The sequence below is a fragment of the Poromitra crassiceps genome (genome assembly GCF_964638095.1).
Source record: "Poromitra crassiceps genome assembly, chromosome: 6".
Lineage (NCBI taxonomy): Eukaryota > Metazoa > Chordata > Actinopteri > Beryciformes > Melamphaidae > Poromitra > Poromitra crassiceps.
This window is the reverse complement of record NC_139627.1, coordinates 31,201,501-31,220,971: the sequence shown is the minus strand read 5'-3', so window position 1 is coordinate 31,220,971 and position 19,471 is coordinate 31,201,501. Positions and strand designations below refer to the sequence as shown.

Below are 19,471 nucleotides of genomic sequence, written 5' to 3'. Positions count from 1 at the left end.
ATAATCTGTTTATTTTACCAGATACACATTCGAAAAAGATGGAAAGATTTGCATACTGCGTATCAAGGAGTGCAGACCGGATGACGAGTGTGAATACGCCTGCGGTGTGGACGAGAAGAGATCTAGAGCCAGGCTCTTCGTTGAAGGCGAGCACCTGCATATTTAATATTTACTGAAACGGTCACACTGTCCTGCTTTCAGTGAGTTCTAAATGCATTGTTGTGTTTGTTCAGAGACCCCAGTGGAGATCGTCAGACCGCCACAGGATGTGTTCGAGCCCCCGGGCTCAGACATCGTGTTTGAGGTGGAGCTCAACAAGGACAGAGTGGAGGTGAAGTGGTTGAGGAACAACATGACGGTCGTCCAGGGAGACAAATACCAGATGATGAGCGAAGGCAAAGTCCACAGGCTGCAGGTCTGTGAGATCAGGCCTCGCGACCAGGGAGAGTACAGAGTCATCGTCAAGGACAAAGACGCCAAGGCCAAGCTGGAGCTGGCAGGTTCGTGCTCTCTCAGGAAAAAAAAAATATATAAAATAAACACTACAATTTCTGACCGCAAAGTCACTGTATATACTGTCCTTGCAATGAGTAGCCCCTTATTCAAAGCTAGACAGTTATCTAACTGTGTGAAGTCCTCCAATAAACACATAACTTTTCTTGGATATTTAGTGAAGATCCACAGATTGACTGTAAAATAAATAAACAAAACACAAAATGCAAACACATCCGAATCTGAACAATACTCATTACACTGAATGCTGAGTCACATCTTAGCAAACAGGTTATATATATAAAGATAATTGCACCTAAGGCACAAGGTAGCACACACAGATCTTCAGGACAAAGGATTCTCTATTTCACCATTTATTTGGCCATGTCAGGTCGATACATGCCAACGTTTCGGCCTCTCGGCCTTCATCAGGGCAAGAAAAGAAAAGAGTTATATGTATATATATAAGAGGTTATATGTATGCTACTGTTGCTATCAATTAAGTCACTTTGAAGTGATTTTTTTTTATTTTTAAAAATAAAAAATAAATCACTTTGAGACCTAATTTGCAGCAAAACAAATCTACCGCAAATATGTTATGCGTGTAGTATCAACAAATATAAAACGAAATACTCACAGACAAATAGTGTCCAAGGCAACAACGTTGAAGACAAATTGCAGCAGGAGAATGGATCACATGAGATCTCTACCCTCCCTCCTTAAAGGCCCATTCCGTAACTTCTGACTCTTACTGACAGTGGCGGCCGTTAGAGTAACTGCAGGCAGCATGTGCTCGAGCTGGCACGCATGCACCACTATACTCGCACGCGCCCAGCAGCTGCCTGGCTAAAACAGTTGTTTTGTAAAGTTAGCTGATAAAATCAGATCAGCCTCGAGACGGCCAGGAAGTTTTCTGGACAAATTAGCGGACGTTATTGTGGCATGTTTGGTTGTATTTTGGCTTGCATTGGCTGTGAGGAAGTGGATACTAATGTTAGAATGGACTCAGTGGTGGCTCAGTGGTTAACACTGTTGCCTCACAGCAAGAAGGTCCCGGGTTCGAACCCCGGTCCGTCCCAGGTCCTTTCTGTGTGGAGTTTGCATGTTCTCCCCGTGTCCGTGTGGGTTTTCTCCGGGTGCTCCGGTTTCCCCCCACCATCAAGAAAGACATGTATGTTAGGGTTAATACTCCTGTCGGTGCCCCTGACCAAGGTACTGGCAAAATAACTGGAGTTGGTCCCCGGGCGCTGCACAGTGGCTGCCCACTGCTCCTAGTTCTAGGAAGGTTCCTAGTAGAGGATGGGTCAAATGCAGAGGATGAATTTCCCCAAGGGGATAAACAAAGGATAACTTAAACTTAAACTTAACTTAACTTAATGAGCCAGGAGCGAACTGCCTGCTAAAGGGCCTATTACAGTCTATCCCTGGGGCTGTAGTCAAACAATGTTCCATAAGCATAACGGTAGTAACGTTAGGCATATTTGCGGCTACATTATCCACACAAGATGGTAACGTTATTAGCGGAGCTTCTGGGTGGTAAATCCATTAGCTATAGCCGCGTTAGCAAGCAAGCTAACGTTGTCTGGCCAGCCAAAACCACATCATCACAGCAGCTAATACCACAAGCCAATGTAAGGTCCTTCCATGAACCGAAAACGCAGCCCCAACTCTAGTTTCCCCCGACGTCGGTCACATTGCTGCTGTTTGGCCGGGGACACCTCGCCATTCCGAAGTGTCGGCATTCCGATCATTGACTTCTATGCTTTCGGAGAGGCGGCCCTTTTTTATCTCCAAAAAATGTTTCGCCGAGAGGTTAGGTTAGGCTTAGGCGTGGGGGGTGGGAGAGGTTAGGTTTAGGGTTAGGGTCTGGGGGAGGGTTCTTTCGCAATGGCGAGGTTAGGGTTAGAATTTTGTCGGAATGCCGGTATTTCGGAGTGCCGACATTTCGGAATGCCGAGGTGTCCCCTGTTTGGCCAGACGGGCTTCACTAGATACATTTTTTTTTATTTTTCTGTGTGGACTCTTTACTGGACTCTGTGTTGTTAGTTGTTTTGTGACGTTCATTGACTGCATTAGCTCGCTAACGTAACGTTAGCGTTATCCTGTGTTAGCCTTCTTCTTTGTTGGTGTATTTACTGGCTGAAACGCTGAGAGGCAAGCTCGTGAACGCACAGAAACGTCACATCACACAGGATTTTCCGCGAAACCTCGACCCGAGAGGAGCCGACTCTGCAGGCATAACATTGGAATGGCTGAACGCAGAGAGACACAGCTGGGCTAATTTTTTTAGTTACGTTAGAGCATTCACTCATTGGTAATAAAAAACACTTTGTGGACATTTATTTCTTTGAAGGAGAAGAAATGCCAGCACTGAACCAGATAGCAGGTACAAACGTTTCGACAATAGTCTTCCTCAGTGTACACTGAGGAAGACTATTGTCGAAATGTTTGTACCTGCTATCTGCTTCAATTAAATTAACAAAAGGACATCTTGAGAGTGCTGGCATTTCTTCTCCTTCATAGACTTTTTTGAGCCGTGCACCCACCAACTGTTTTCTGCGAGTGTGCTTGCTTTTCCCCTTTTTCATGGACATTTATTTCTTCCCACATCTTACGGAATGGGCCTTTAGCTCTGAGGGAAATTTGCTTTTCCACTGCTGCTGTTGAATGGCCAGGAGGGGGCACTGCAGTACAAATCTACTTGGCTATTATCATAGACATAAATAATATGGATGTAGCTATCCAATTTAATTTCTTCTACCTGGCGGAGTTCAAACGTTGGCCGTTACCATCTTGATTTTTCGTCAGCAGAGTGGGAGAGAATGGGTTGAGTCCTTCCGCACCTCACGTGAGATGGGAGTTTCCGCCTGCTATTGGTCCGTGATCGGCAAGCTGCATGATCACTGGACAGGCGATCTGTCAATCACCCCCTTTTCTATCATCTATTTTAATCCAAACGGGCAAGTTATATAAAAATTGACCCCCCTACAGTTGTTATGAAAAGGTGAAATTAGCTATAGAGACCAAAAGCGTGTTTCGCCCCTCACTGGAAAGATGTTTAATCCTGTTACAAAGACGGGCATTTTAACATGGGGAGATCTGCCTACTGTCCCCTCCAGTGGCCATTCGAGGAATTACAGCTTCAACAAAGACTTCCGCACCTTCCTGGGAAAGGGGGTGGGCTTGGCCACTGGCTATTATACAGTACATGCTCTCAAACAGATGACAGAACAGTCACTGTGGTGGAACTGACAGTATGCATGATGTTGTACCTTTTTTCTGATAGTGATTAAACAGCTATACATGAGACTATACTGATACATGCTGTGTTATGCTGTGTCATTGTTTTAACCGTGGCTCCATGCTCCATCCTCCTCCAGCCGTGCCAAAGATCAAGACTACAGACCAGAGTTATGTAACAGATGCCGGGAAGCCCATTGTCATGGCGGTCCCCTACAGCGCCTACCCCAAGGCCGAGGCCGACTGGCTGTACAACAACCTGAGCATGCCCATGGACAACGTCCACACCTCTGCAGACCGCACTGAGTACAAGCTGAAGGACCCCAAGAAGTCCGACCAGGGCCGCTACAAGATTGTCATCAAGAACAAACACGGAGAGGGAGAGGCGTTCATCAACCTGGAGGTTATCGGTGAGTTGGCCATAAATAAAGACTTACAGTAGCTAACACTATTATTAGATAGTTGTCGTGTAGATTTATTGTGTTTGTACATTAAGAGAACAGAGATTGCCCACTTGCGCCCTTTTTATATATAGAAGACGATGTGAGCCTTGCAATTGTCCCAAAGGAAACCTGCACTGTACCAAGAGCAAATGCTTTCAGGCTTAGTTTTGAGATTTAATGGTGATCAACTAAGGACCTTTTGCCCATGTACCGTCTTATGAAGAAAGGAGAGAACGCCTGTACACTTTACTCCATGCCACAAAAGGTTAATAATGTTTCGATCCAACTTGGATTTTCATCAGGTCAAAATGTTTGAAAAATGGAAACCACCATATTGATACATCATGCACATAATGCCTCTCATCCTCAGACGTCCCCGGACCCGTGAAGAAACTGCAGGTGGTGGACACCGCCGACGGTGAGGTCAGCCTGGCCTGGGAGGAGCCAGAGAGCGACGGAGGAAGTAAGGTGGTAGCCTACGTGGTGGAGAGACGAGACACCAAGCGTAAGACCTGGACCCTGGCCACCGACCACGCCGACAGCCCCGAGTACACCGTCACCGGCCTGCACAAAGACTCCTATTACTTCTTCAGAGTATGCGCCCGCAACCGAGTCGGCAGCGGGCCCAACGTGGAGACGGACAAAGCCGTGCAGGCCAAGAACAAGTTTGGTGAGGATTATGTCATCATGTTGTCTTCTTTTTAAGTGCACGGACGGTTAATATGTCCCTCTGCTTGAGCCCGCATCTCATTTTGTATATGTCAGGCACTGTACAGTTTTGTGTTTGGGGTTTAGTGCCTAAGCCTGAACCATCAAATAATGGCCAGAAAATTTGAATTGTTTGTTTGAAACCAGAGTGTTTATTGGACCTTCTAATAAATGAACAACAACAACAAAAATGGAAGATAAATTTAGACTGATGGCTAAACAGATACATTATGTACCTGCTGTATCTAACTTGATACACACATTTTCAACATGATTTTTACTATAAAATAAGTTACAAAATATGAAGTAATCATACATTGCATCAATCTAGTATATTCCTATTTAATTATCAGTACCAACTTGAATATTTTTCTTAGGGTTAGGGTTGCAAAATCACATGTGGGTCACATGATTGACGACGTCCATTTTGGATGTCTCAATTGAAGGTCCTCATGTACGTGCCTTCTGCTCCCTGGTGATTAGGGTTAGACACTGCATGTACTGTATCTGATTGATTCAGCATTTCCGCTAGAAAAAAAACTGTCGGTCAGTGTAGAAATTCCTCCGAATTTGGAGCCCACAGTGGAATTTGCAGGGGGGGGGGTCTGAGACGACGATTGAGAAAAACGAAACAGTAGTCATCTGAAAAAATAAACCGTGTCTAGTGCTCAACTCGACACCATGAAGGTAGCCTATTAAGAGAACACTGGCAAGGGCTTTCAGTTCTCAGATGAAGGCTATCAGGTAACTAACAATAATATATTCTTACATCGGTATAGCCACATTCTCCATCTGTTGAGACAGAGCTGCTGCTGACTGACCCAGGCACATGCATTGAGCATGTGCATCCTTGTGAATTGTTTTGTTGTTTCGTTCATCGCATAACACAGTAGCCTTCACTATAACCTACACATAATAATTTAATAGGAGGTAGCTGTGTGGAAATGTAATTTGCCCCTATTTTAATACAACTCAAATTGTGCTGAGAGAGGATTCTTTTCACCGGACCTGGTGACCGGCAGATTTTTTATTTGTCAGACTTTGATTAATTATAACAGTTAAAAATCTGGCAATTACCAGATAATGGAAACCCAGATCTGATTGTATATCAGGTTGTGTATCCGTTTTTTTCACACTGATGATGTAGAGCTCTTAAAAACTTGTATGAAATATGTATGAAACATGATTCACTTGCCGTTTTTAAATCAATTGCAGAAACTAAATTCCCATCAGTACCAGAACATGCAGATTCCCCTTCGTTCACCGGGTTCCCTTCTGTGTTTTCAGATGTTCCCGATGCTCCTCTGAATGTGCTCGTCGGAAACGTCACCAAGTTCGGCTGCACTGTGTCCTGGGAGCCTCCCGAGGCAGATGGCGGCTCTCCCATCACCGCCTACATCATCGAACTCCGCGACCGGACGTCCGTGAAGTGGTCGGCCGTCCAGGTGACCAAGCCCGATGAGCTCAGCGCCGTGGTCAATGATGTCATCGAGAACAAAGAGTATATCTTCAGAGTAAAGGCCGAGAACAAGGCTGGCGTCGGCAAGCCCAGCGCCGCCTCTGCGCCTGTCAAGATCATGGACCCCATCGGTGAGTTCTACTGTCAGACCAAACTATCTTTCCAACGACGGTTTGTAGGTAAAAAAAAATAATCTTGGAAAGTTTTGAACATTTCTGCAGCTACAGAGATCCAGTTTCCTCACTCTGATTATTGCTTTTTATCACATCCGATTAAGGCTGGGCGATATGGTTGAAATCAATCTCACAATAATTATACCGAATGGTAATGTTAAACGTTAGTTTTTTCATGATTTCCCCAAATCACCAGAAAAGGCTAACACGTTTTTTTTTGCCAGCTAATCGAATATATTCTGCCCTCAACAGTCCAGACACATTTTGTGGAGTGACCAAATCACATTGTATTCAGTTTCTAGCTGTTTTTGTCTGAATCTTTTACATCACTTTTTAGCATCCGTCGCAGTAATGTTTTCATGTTTGTGTGTGCATCTCCTCCAGAGCATCCCAGTCCTCCTCTGAATCTGGTGTGGCAAGACCAGAACAAGAGCTCCGTGCAGCTCTCCTGGGAGACTCCGCTGAGGAATGGCGGCAGCATGATCACCGGCTACATCATTGAGCGATGCGAGGATGGCACTAACAAGTGGCTCCGCTGCAATGCCAGGCTGTGCCAGGACCTCACATACAAGGTAGGACTGGCGGATTATAATGTTTATCCTGTAAAGACTGAACCAAACTGCCAGAAAATTCTAATTATTTGAAACTGGAGTGTTTACTTGACCTTCTGACAAATTAACAAAAGAAAAAAGACGACTTACATTTAGAGATAAATTACCATATATACCTGCTCTGTCTAATTTGATACAATTTTCAACATGATTTGACTATGAAATAAGTTACAACATATTAAGTGATTATACATTGCATTAATCCAGTATATTCCTATTGAAGTATCAGTAACAATTTGAATATTTTTCTTACCATACGTTTTTCAAAAATGGCAAAAATATCTAGAAGGCGACATCATCACCTGGTGCCAAAGATCAGCCAATCCACCTGGATTATGTCAGGCATTATACAGGTCAAATAATGACCAGAAATATCTAATTGTTTGAAACTGGAGTGTTTATTGGACCTTCACACTATCACACTGATGTGGAGGGCTCAAAGTCTTGGTGGAATATATCTTGGTGGAATATGTATCAAATATGATGAAACAGACAGTATCAGCAAATCTGTAGTATCAAATCATCTGGAATTGTCTTTTTGTGCCCACTTGAAGTCTGTGCAAGACCAGGGTTCATTTATCCGTTCGTTTACGCATATTATCGTTATCCGTTTACTCATTTATTGTTTATTGATTAATACTGTACCTATGGTTATGTGTTTGTGTCAGGTGTCTGGTCTGAAGTACGGCACCAAGTACAACTACAGAGTGTTTGCTGAAAACGCCGCCGGCATCTCCGACCCGTCCAACACCATCGGACCTCTGCTGGCTGACGACACACACGGTGAGGAGGAGGAGAATCATTATCACTAGCTGATAGCTGATCAATATCAGATCTTAATGATAATGGCCACATAAATCAAACTACACACAAACTTCACACTCATGGGAGAAGCCTACTGTACAGTACTTTAACAGTCAAAAGTTCAGTTCAGTGAAAATCTGCTTTGAAGCCTTTCTAGTGTAACAGTGGATTTGTTTTCAAACAAACAACATAAAGTTTTGGTAACACGGCAACACTTTCTATGAAGCCAGTGTCGTGATTCAATTAATTTATTTGGTCCGAGTGTCTTCTATGGTCTCCCCTGATTCTAAATATAGCTGAATCTCTTGGTTTGACCAAGTAAAACTATTATTATAAGCATTTTACGAAATGTCTTTGGAAAAATAAATGGTGTGTGAAATCCCTTGGTCTGTATGCCTAACCTGGAAGTGAACGTGACTTTGGCACTCTATAAAATAGTTTTTTGCATTCTGGGAAATGTAGGAGAACAGTAACTGTAGTAGATCTAGATGAGGCAGGTTGAGGGAAAGTGGGTTCACCAAAAAAGAAAATCGCAACATTCAACACAAAGTAATTGTAACAGATTGATAAATATTTAAATTAAATTAAGTATTAACTTACATCATGCTCTCTCCTCTTCCCAGTCGGTCCTACGTTGGACCTGAGCGCCTTTAAAGACGGCCTGGAGGTGATCGTTCCTCAGCCTCTCACCATCAGAGTCCCCATCTCCGGATACCCCACCCCCACCGCCAAGTGGAGCACAGGGGACAAGGAGCTGGTGGCCGGCGAGCGCGTCTCTATGGTGACAAAGTCCACCTTCACAGAGCTGGTGGTGGCGCCCAGCGTGCGTCCGGACCAGGGCACCTACTGCCTGACGCTGCAGAACGACGTCACCTCCGTCTCCGGAGAGATCGAGGTCACCGTCATCGGTACGTTCTTTATATTTGCACAGAACCTTTTTTTATCCTACTGTATATTGTATCAGGTAATCTCATTACATGTAATCTCATTCCTCGTGTACATGAAAGTTTTTTTTCTTTTCTTATTCTTTTAAATTATGAGGTATGGAATTCGATAAGCTGAATGGAAACGGCAATATTCAATAAAATTTATAAATTTTTGCAACACAAGTTTTTATGCTTGGTTAACATATATTGCAGTTGGAGACACGCGCACACACACACACACACACACACACAAACACACACACACACACACACACACACATACACACACACACACACACACACACACACACACACACACACACACACACACACACACACACACACACACACACACACACACACACAGAATCAGAAAGACTTTAATGATCCCCGGGGGGAAATTGGGACAAGTTACAGTAGCTCGCTCACAGAACACACATAGCATGAAGTAAACAATAGTAAATGCAAAATAAGCAGAATAAGAAGAATAAGTATATATATATATATATATATATATATATATATATACACATATATATATACATACATACATACATACATACATACATACATACATACATACATACATACATACATACTGGTATGTGTGTATACATACATACATACATACATACATACATACATACATGTATATGTATGTATGTAGTATATATACTTACTTTTATAAATAAAAGTAAGTAAGTAAAAGGGCCGTTGGTTGTCTGTGTCTGTGCTGTAGCCTCGCCCAGTGCCCCGAAGGACTTCAAGGTCCAGGAGGTGACCCGGCAGCATGTGCACCTGGCCTGGGACGCCCCTGAGCATGACGGAGGGAGCCCACTGACGGGCTACCAGGTGGAGAAACGAGACGTGTCCCGCAAGACCTGGGTCAAGGTACGTAGGCCTAGAGGATTCCACATCCTTACTGTTTCTTTGTCTTTACCGACACTTTTGTTCACATATTTGAACAACTTCTGTCATCATGTGACAGTGTTTACGTCAGATGTGAAAAGTGTTGTTAAATTTTTCACCTGCCATTTCAATATTAGTGTCACATGTGACAACTTAATTTCACATGACAAATCACATGAAAACCAGCATGTATCCAAAACGTGAATGTAACTAAACTGTCTCCAGATACACACTATATTCAAAAAATGTAAAGAACCAGATCAGTTTAAGCAAAATAACCTGTACAACTGCTGGAGACAGGACTGTAGAGCTCTCTCAGGCTGTGGACGCCTGGGAAGCTTGAACCTCTGACTGATATCAATTAAAAGTTCCTCATCTCTCTGTCTCAGGTGGTCAGTGGTATCCAGGACCAGGAGTACACAGTGACCGATGTGATGGAGGGGAAGGAGTATCTGTTCAGAGTCACGGCCTGCAACAAGTGCGGGCCTGGAGAGCCGGCGTACATCGACGAACCCGTCAACGTCTCCTCTCCTGCCAGTGAGTCCGACGAGTCAGAAATCAGTGACTCAATCACTTTAGGGACAAAAACAAGTGACATCACTTTAGGGACAAAACCAAGTGACATCACTTTAGCGACAAAAACAAGTGACATCACTCTAGTGTGGCTGTTGTAGGCTACTTGATTCTAGACGGCTTTTTGACTGCCTTGGACTCGTCTCAGACTCGAAGGTAACATGACTCGCATGGGCGGTAATTATTGTAATTGTTGTTCAATAAGTATAAGGGTGGAAATGTAAGAAATATTAGAATATGAGTAGAATTACAGAACATGAATACTCATTATTGTATGTTTAGTAATGTAACGATGTGCACTACATTTATGTTAATGTAATGTACATTTATATTATATAGCGCTTCACTGTGTTCACTGTTACTTTTGACCGTGCTCAAAGACACTTTACAAACACAGGATAAAACAACTTTAAAGCTGCATTCAGCAATGTTTTTGTGTTAAAAATCTCACCATTGTCAAACCCCTTGGTCTTGAATCGGACCCAATTCACCAATGACTCAATCTGGACTTGGACTCGACCAAGGCGGTCTCGACTACTACCCTGCACTCTAGAAACATAGGCTAGTGACAGCACTCTAGAAACAGAAACACACGCAATCTGGAAACAAACCAGTTTTACCGGTAAAGAACACACAGGGAACTGAGGAAGAGATCCTGCTGTATCTCACTTACTACTATCTACAGTATGCAAAAGCCTGAAAATTATACTTTCATTAGCTGTTGAATTAGAACCTTGGGGTGATCCTTGACAACCAGCTGTCTTGCTCGGCCTACATTGCTGCGACAGCACGCTCCTGTAGGTTCTCCTTGTACAACATCCGCAAAATCCGCCCGTTTCTCACCACGAAAGTGACACAACTCCTGGTCCAGTCACCAGTCACATCTCCCGCCTGGACTACTGCAACGTGCTTCTGGCCGGCCTTCCTGCCGCTGACATCCGACCGCTTCAGCTCATTCAGAACGCTGCAGCCCGTCTGGTATTCAACCAACCCAAATTCTCTCATGTCACTCCCCTCTTCTGGGACCTTCACTGGCTTTCCATCTTGGCACGCATTAAATTCAAGACAATGGTTCTGGCCTACAGGGCAGTACACCAGACAGCTCCTCTGTACCTACAATCTATGGTCAGGCTCCAAACCTCTCACCGCTCCCTCCGCTCCTCCACCAGTGCAGGACGCCTCGCCTCTCCTTCGCTACGGGGGTCAAAAGTCGCTCAACCCGATCGCGACTCTACTCGTCCCTGGCACCTCAATGGTGGAACGAGCTCCGACCTTCGGTCAGGACGACCGAATCACTGCCGATCTTTTGGCAGACTAAAAACACACCTTTTCAGGTTCCATCTGGGCCCTTCTTGAACTAACATATTTCTCTCTCTCTCTCTCTCTCTCTCTCTCTCTCTCTCTCAAAAAAAACAACTTTACCACTATTCCTTCAGAAGTTGTAGCTGTCATAGACTGTGTTGCATAGTTGATTTCTCTATTGCTGACAAAAATGTGTTATTGTAAGTCGCTCTGGATAAAAGCGTCTGCCAAATGGCGTAATGTAATGTCATGTGAAACAGGCTAATTTGCACAGGCTTGTTTCTTTAGTTTTTAAATTAGTCTGAAATTCAGTTCCCAGCAGCACTGAAAAGGTCTTAAACAGTCTTAATTTTGGCTTTGACTACCTCACATCTCTAACTGTCCATTTCTCTCCAGCCATCCCTGACCCTCCGGAGAACCTGAAGTGGAGGGACAAGTCGGCCAGTGGCATCTTCCTGACCTGGGAGCCGCCCAGGTATGATGGCGGCACCACCATCAAAGGCTACAACGTGGATCGCTGCCAGAGAGGCACCGACAAGTGGGAGCCGTGCGGAGACATGGTGCCCGAGCTGAAGTACGGACACACAAACAAAATACACACATACAGGAATATAATAAACAACTCTGTTTCATCATCATGCAATCTCAATACGGAAGAAAGTTAAGAACTGTTGATGTAAATGATAGAACACTGTGGAGGAAATAGCGGAAAATAGCGAATACTATTTTTGTAAGTTGTTACCTAAAACCTCAGTTCTTTATTAATCAGCATTGATCAAATGAAGTAAAAGTGATATGAAAATGTAACTTAAACTACTGATTTCCACACCTTAACTGTGATTTTGTGTATTCAAAAAGAATGTGATATCATCAGCATATTCTTGGACATGTTAAGATTTTAATTCTGTAAAATCTTAAAAACATGGCAGCAGCCTGTCAATATGGTTCTCTGAATATGACTTTTTGACATAGTTACAGTCTTTAACCTCCTCCTTTATGAAGCGATGACAAAAATGTGACTTGACAAAATCTCATTGTTGACCAAGTTGCACTCTTTTCCCTTAGTAAGGCTTAGTAAGCTGTGGATCAGTCCTGATTATTAAAGTGCGATATGTGTTTTCTTGTGGTCTCAGGTGTCAGGTGACTGGCCTGACTGAAGGACAGTGGTATGCCTACAGAGTTCGAGCTCTGAACCGACTGGGAGCGAGCCGGCCCTGCAAGGCCACTGATGAGATCCTGGCTGTGGATCCCAAAGGTGGGCGGTCAGGTGTCTCTCCATGTGTTTTACTGAGGCAACGTTTTTAAGAACCAATGTGCTCACCCCAAATAAATCTTGTTTCAATTCAATCCGGTGCTGGCAACAGGCTCCATTAAAGTACAATCTGACCCACACTCGGGAAAAAACTTTGATTTCTTTTTATTTGTACATGATGACCATAGTCCAGCCAGACGTTTCGGCTACTGCCTTCCTCAGTAGCTGCATAAATTACACTTTATGCAGCTACTGAAACGCACTATGTCATCATGTACAAATAAAAAGAAATCAATGTTTTTCGTGTGTGCGGGTCAGATTGTACTTTTACTGAGGCAAACCACCCTATATCTTGAAAACAAGCTGGTATAATTTTGCCTAATTAAAAAACCCGGCTCCGTTAGGTCACCCGTGGGGGGGTGGGGGGAAGGGTTCTTTACATTTCCTGAAAGTTTCAGTGAGATCACACGTAACATGGCATAGCTGTGGCCAAACACAATTCTGCTCACAGACACTTCTCATTCTTATTATAGGATTATACAGTATTTTCAACACTAGCTCCATAAGCTGTCTCTGTAAACTAACCTCGCTGCTGTCTGGTGGTTGCAGAGGCTCCAGAGATCCAGCTGGATGCCAAGCTGCTGGCTGGTCTGACCGCCAAGGCCGGCAGCAAGATCGAGCTCCCTGCCGAGGTGACGGGCAAACCGGAGCCCCGCGTCAAGTGGACCAAGGCCGACCTGGTGCTGAACGCTGATGACAGGGTGTCCATCGACACCAAGCCAGGACACTCCACCGTCACCATTGCCAAGACCACCAGGGAGGACACCTGCACCTACATCATCGAGGCCACCAACAGTAGCGGCCGTGCCACGGCCACCGTCGACGTCAACATCCTGGGTGAGTCCAGAAGAAGTGGTTTGTGAGGAGTAGAGCCTAACTACCGGTAATATAGGATTTTTTTTTGTCATTTAAGTTTTTATTGGTTTTACAAAACTACACACAACCACAGATGATATCGATGTGATATAAGAAGATTTCAGTCAATCAAAAAAAATAAAAATAAAAATAATAATAATAATAATAATAATAATAATAATAATAATAAAGGCAGCCACAACCCACAACCACCCCAGCACCCTAATACTCTCACATACACATGTATTCATAAATACCACATATACAATACCCATCCCACATATACAATACCCATCCTTTCACTAACATCCTGACCTGCACCTTCTTTAGGCGGCGTTCACACACAATGCGCTCATTTGAGCTGCCAGCATCTTTCTGCAATTCATTCTCTATGTAAGGACGCGCTAAGCTCGCTTCTCTTTTAAGGAACGCACCTGGCGTTTAAACGCTGGTGTCGTCTAGTTTTTTTGGTGGAGCACTCTAAGCTGAAAAAAGTTGAACATTTGGAGGAAAAGCGCGCTGCTTGTCTTTTCCACTTCTCCTATCTCTTCTCCTCCCAGAGGGATCCTCAACCTCTGCTGCTGGCAGAATTGGCAATAATCTGGCTTTCATGTTGACAGTCAACAAGATCAAACAGAGAAAACAGCTGGCTACCGTCCATGTGGTCGGTGTGTCCTAAACTGTAGTGCAGGGGAAAACAAAACAAAGCACAAAAAAAACCACTCCGTGCACTGTTTTGTGCGCAATGGAAGCGCTCTCAACATGATTTCCATAGCGTTCTTACTGAAAAAAGCGCATAGAATAAGCCCAGCTGCCGCCATAAAACCGGATACTGTCCAAGCACTTCTTTACCATGGCACAAAAGCCCCTAACAGACATAAAAAAATGTAGTGTCATGGGACAGTCCCACCTGGCATGAAGAAAAGTACCCACTTCTTTATTACGGTACATTTCCAACATTTATTGTCCTGTGGTAATGGATGAATTTATTCACTAATATAGGATTTTTAATACCAATACTGATTTCGATAATGAGGATTTTAAAATCTGATAATGATATATCGGCCGATATTCTTTTCTTTTTCTTTTCTTTTTTCAGAAACCCATAAACATTTTCCCTAACACTTGTTTTGTGTAGTTATTTGGTCCTCACCAAGATAATAGACATAATACAGTTTTAAAATAAAATTGTTTTATTGTCATAAATAGTAATGTGAACAAAAGTACAACAAAATATATTAACACTTTGATAAATAAGAGTCAAATGTATAAAACTACAAAAATGTAATACAAAATAAAAAATCAGACCCATTATAATCTGCAGGGGTGCCCAATACGAAGGTAGTGTGGTCGATCGCATGGCATTGAGGGGAAGAAAAAAAAAAAAAAAATTTTTTTTTACTGTTTTTCCACTGTTTCCACTGTTTTTCCACTGTTTCCACTGTTTTTCCACTGTTTTTCCACTGTTTTCCACTGTATACTCAGTGTATATATATATAAATAAATATGTTTGGTAGATCACTTTGACTTGGTCATTTTAAAAGTAGCTCCCAAGCTGAAAAAGTGTGGGCACCCCTGATCTATAGACTCTATAGTAGTAGTAGTTTGTCCACCAGAGGGCAAACTGCTGATTTATCTGCATATGTTCATATTGGCCAACAGTATCGGCACACTGTGGGGCTCTAGTGTGGAGCTCTGAAGTACGGAGGCCCATGGAAGACAAATAGGACGTATAAATGGGTAATAAAACAACACAATGTCCCTGTCTGTCCCCCCACAGATAAGCCCGGTCCCCCGGCGGCCTTCGACATCACCGAGATCACCAACGAGACGTGCTTCCTGTCCTGGAACCCGCCCAGAGACGACGGAGGCTCCAAGGTCACCAACTACATTGTGGAGCGCCGTGCGGCCGAAAGCGAGATCTGGCACAAGCTCTCCTCCACTGTCAAGCAGACCACCTACAAGGCTGTGGGCCTGGTCCGCTTCAAGGAGTACATCTTCAGAGTCTTTGCCGAGAACCAGTTTGGCATCGGCGTTCCAGCTCAGCACCATCCCATCATCGCCAGATATTCCTTCGGTAGGTTGGAGAGCGGCGGCCGAGCACAGAGAGGCTGTCAGGGGTAATGGCGGGTTTGGGTTTCTGCCAAAACACAGGGACATGGCCATTAGTGCTGACACGCTTAGTGGAACATTTATCAATTATAATTGTAATAAGCTAAGATAATATAAGATGCACTTTACTGATCCCCTAGGGGAAATTCGGGATAGCAGATGAATCAAGGAAAAACACCAAACTTCAGTATCACAGGCTCTGACGCTAGAACTAATACATAAGAACACAGCTGTAAACAGCCATACGAATAAAGTACCAGGAAACGTTATTCATTATGCACATTTAAAGTGGTTGCGCATGTTTCCTCCTGACAGACACTCCTGGAGCTCCGTACAAGCTGGAGCCTTCAGACGTGGCCAAGGACTCTCTGACTCTGAACTGGTACGAGCCCGAGGAGGACGGAGGAAGCCCCATCACCGGCTACTGGGTGGAGAGATATGAACCCGACCATGACAGATGGATGAGATGCAACAAGCTGCCCATCAAAGACACCAACTACAGGTCAGTCTGATGTCCGGCTTGTGTTTTATGATGCTGTGGGTCAATGTGATTCTAAAAGTTGATTGGAGAAGCCAAATCAGAGCTTTATTATTACTTTGTTACCTTTTATTTGTTATTTGACTAGAAATCAAGTGGCTGTTTAATGTACTGGTCTGTGTGTTCTACTCTGCAGAGTGAAAGGTCTTCCCACCAGGAAGAAGTACAAGTTCAGAGTTCTGGCTGAGAACCTGGCAGGAACCGGAAACCCCAGCAAGGAGACTGAGCCCATCCTTGTCAAAGATCCTATCGGTAGACCAGCTGTTACCTGTTTTCATGTGATGCTACCATATTTCCTCTAATAGTGGCTGGTAGTCAATTAAAAGCCGAGTCTCCGATAATGGCCGGGGGCGTGCTTGACACAAACATATAAAGGCCAGACTCAAATACAAGCCGGGGGGGGGGACAAAGGAAAAACAACAGTGGATACCGGTAAACTCATGATTCCTGTGATATAATGTAACTGTAGTTTGTAGTAACATGCAAGTGCCACAAGATTCCAGTAGCTACATTTGAAGTACCACATGGGACCCGTGCAAGTGTCAGTGGCTACATTTTACATTTATCGCAATGCATTGCAGTAACAAAAAAAATGCTACCCAACAAACCCCAACAAAAGCAGATCAGAAAACAAGGAGGCTTCATACTCAAATATGAGCAAATATACTTATCAAACAGAGGGAATTAAGTCTCTAATAAAGGCCTGCTACCCTCTGCAGCTGAGCTAAATAAAGGCCCGGGACAATATTAGAGGAAATACAGTAAATTACTCGCTATAACAACCAGTACTAGACACACATCCCAGTAATGGAACATGTGTACCAAGGTTGAACACCCCTCCCTCTCCTGCAGACCCTCCCTGGGCTCCTGGTAAGCCCACAGTGAAGGACGTGGCCAAGACCTCGGCCTTCGTGATGTGGACCAGGCCAGAGCACGACGGCGGCGCCAAGATCGATGGCTACATCATCGAGATGCTGAAGAGTGGCACCACCGACTGGATCCGCGTGGCCGACGGCATTAACATCCTGGAGCACTTCCTCAAGGGCCTGATGGAGAAGCAGGAGTACTCCTTCAGGATCAGAGCCGTCAATGTGGCCGGAGAGAGCGAGCCCAGCGAGCCCAGCGAGCCCGTGCTTTGCAAGGAGAGACTCAGTAAGTCACATGTTACACCAACTCTGTCAGAGACTCAGTAAGTCACATGTTACACCAACTCTGTTAGAGACTCAGTAAGTCACATGTTACACCAACTCTGTTAGAGACTCAGTAAGTCACATGTTACACCAACTCTGTTAGAGACTCAGTAAGTCACATGTTACACCAACTCTGTTAAAGACTCAATAAGTCACATGTTACACCAACTCTGTTAAAGACTCAATAAGTCACATGTTACACCAACTCTGTTAGAGACTCAGTAAATCACATGTTACACCAACTCTGTTAGAGACTCAGTAAGTCACATGTTACACCAACTCTGTCAGAGACTCAGTAAGTCACATGTTACACCAACTCTGTCAGAGACTCAGTAAGTCACATGTTACACCAACTCTGTTAAAGACTCAATAAGTCACATGTTACACCAACTCTGTCAGAGACTCAGTAAGTCACATGTTACACCAACTCTGTTAGAGACTCAGTAAGTCACATGTTACACCAACTCTGTCAGATACTCAGTAAGTCACATGTTACACCAACTCTGTTAGAGACTCAGTAAGTCACATGTTACACCAACTCTGTCAGAGACTCAGTAAGTCACATGTTACACCAACTCTGTCAGAGACTCAATAAGTCACATGTTACACCAACTCTGTCAGAGACTCAATAAGTCACATGTTACACCAACTCTGTTAGAGACTCAGTAAGTCACATGTTACACCAACTCTGTCAGAGACTCAGTAAGTCACATGTTACACCAACTCTGTCAGAGACTCAGTAAGTCACATGTTACACCAACTCTGTTAGAGACTCAGTAAGTCACATGTTACACCAACTCTGTCAGAGACTCAGTAAGTCACATGTTACACCAACTCTGTCAGAGACTCAGTAAGTCACATGTTACACCAACTCTGTTAGAGACTCAGTAAGTCACATGTTACACCAACTCTGTTAGAGACTCAGTAAATCACATGTTACACCAACTCTGTTAGAGACTCCGTAAGTCACATGTTACACCAACTCTGTTAGAGACTCAGTAAGTCACATGTTACACCAACTCTGTTAGAGACTCAGTAAGTCACATGTTACACCAACTCTGTTAGAGACTCCGTAAGTCACATGTTACACCAACTCTGTTAGAGACTCAGTAAGTCACATGTTACACCAACTCTGTCAGAGACTCCACCTGTTGAATGGACAGTTCACCCCCAAATCAAAAATACATATTTTTCCTCTGAGCTGTAGTGCTATTTAAGCATCTAGATCGTTTTGGTGGCCGGGTTTTTGAATAGTAACTGTAGAGGTGCCTTCTCTTGAATACAATGGAACTGGATCGCACTCTCTTTCCAGAAATCATGACCCAGTTACTCAAGAACATCCTAGTTTGGTCGAAAGAAAATAGTTCCTACATGAAAGTGCTTCATGGTATGCACTATATGCACATTTATCCTCATATCTGCTTTGGTATAACTTTTTGGTTTTAAAACTAAAAGTTCTGGGTATTATATGTCTTTGCCTTTACGAACTCAGCGTCCTCTCTAAAACAGGTGTATTATATTGAAGGATAGGATTATTATTAAGACAACAATAGACGTTAAACTAATTAGGTTGCTTCTGAAGGTACCTACCTGTACTGTATTTGAATTGAGGTTTGCCAAAGTAAAATGGGTTGAATACTAAAGCATACACGTTCATGTTACGTTTTTCATTTTCTCAAAAAAAAGGACACTAATGACTCATTACAATAATGTTTTTGTAAACTAAAATATCTATATAATTGCTATCCAGTGAAATGAGTGATTTCACTTTTGCAAGGCATGTCAAATTCGCATTAGGGGCTCAGTCCCACTAAAGGTATCATC

General features: G+C 43.6%; 1 protein-coding gene across 1 annotated transcript in view; it reads left to right on the top strand.

The window, feature by feature from the left end:
• Positions 1–19,471, top strand: part of ttn.2 (titin, tandem duplicate 2) — a 227,719-nt gene that overhangs the window by 33,386 nt on the left and 174,862 nt on the right. The window contains exons 27-43 of the mRNA XM_083639536.1: positions 22–146; positions 234–500; positions 3,873–4,142; positions 4,546–4,845; positions 6,171–6,473; positions 6,900–7,087; positions 7,795–7,909; positions 8,554–8,838; positions 9,596–9,747; positions 10,155–10,302; positions 12,037–12,214; positions 12,774–12,895; positions 13,502–13,789; positions 15,588–15,884; positions 16,235–16,421; positions 16,594–16,709; positions 17,310–17,609. Coding sequence (XP_083495662.1) covers positions 22–146; positions 234–500; positions 3,873–4,142; positions 4,546–4,845; positions 6,171–6,473; positions 6,900–7,087; positions 7,795–7,909; positions 8,554–8,838; positions 9,596–9,747; positions 10,155–10,302; positions 12,037–12,214; positions 12,774–12,895; positions 13,502–13,789; positions 15,588–15,884; positions 16,235–16,421; positions 16,594–16,709; positions 17,310–17,609 — 3,641 coding nt within the window. The remainder of the gene's footprint in view (positions 1–21; positions 147–233; positions 501–3,872; positions 4,143–4,545; positions 4,846–6,170; positions 6,474–6,899; positions 7,088–7,794; positions 7,910–8,553; positions 8,839–9,595; positions 9,748–10,154; positions 10,303–12,036; positions 12,215–12,773; positions 12,896–13,501; positions 13,790–15,587; positions 15,885–16,234; positions 16,422–16,593; positions 16,710–17,309; positions 17,610–19,471) is intronic.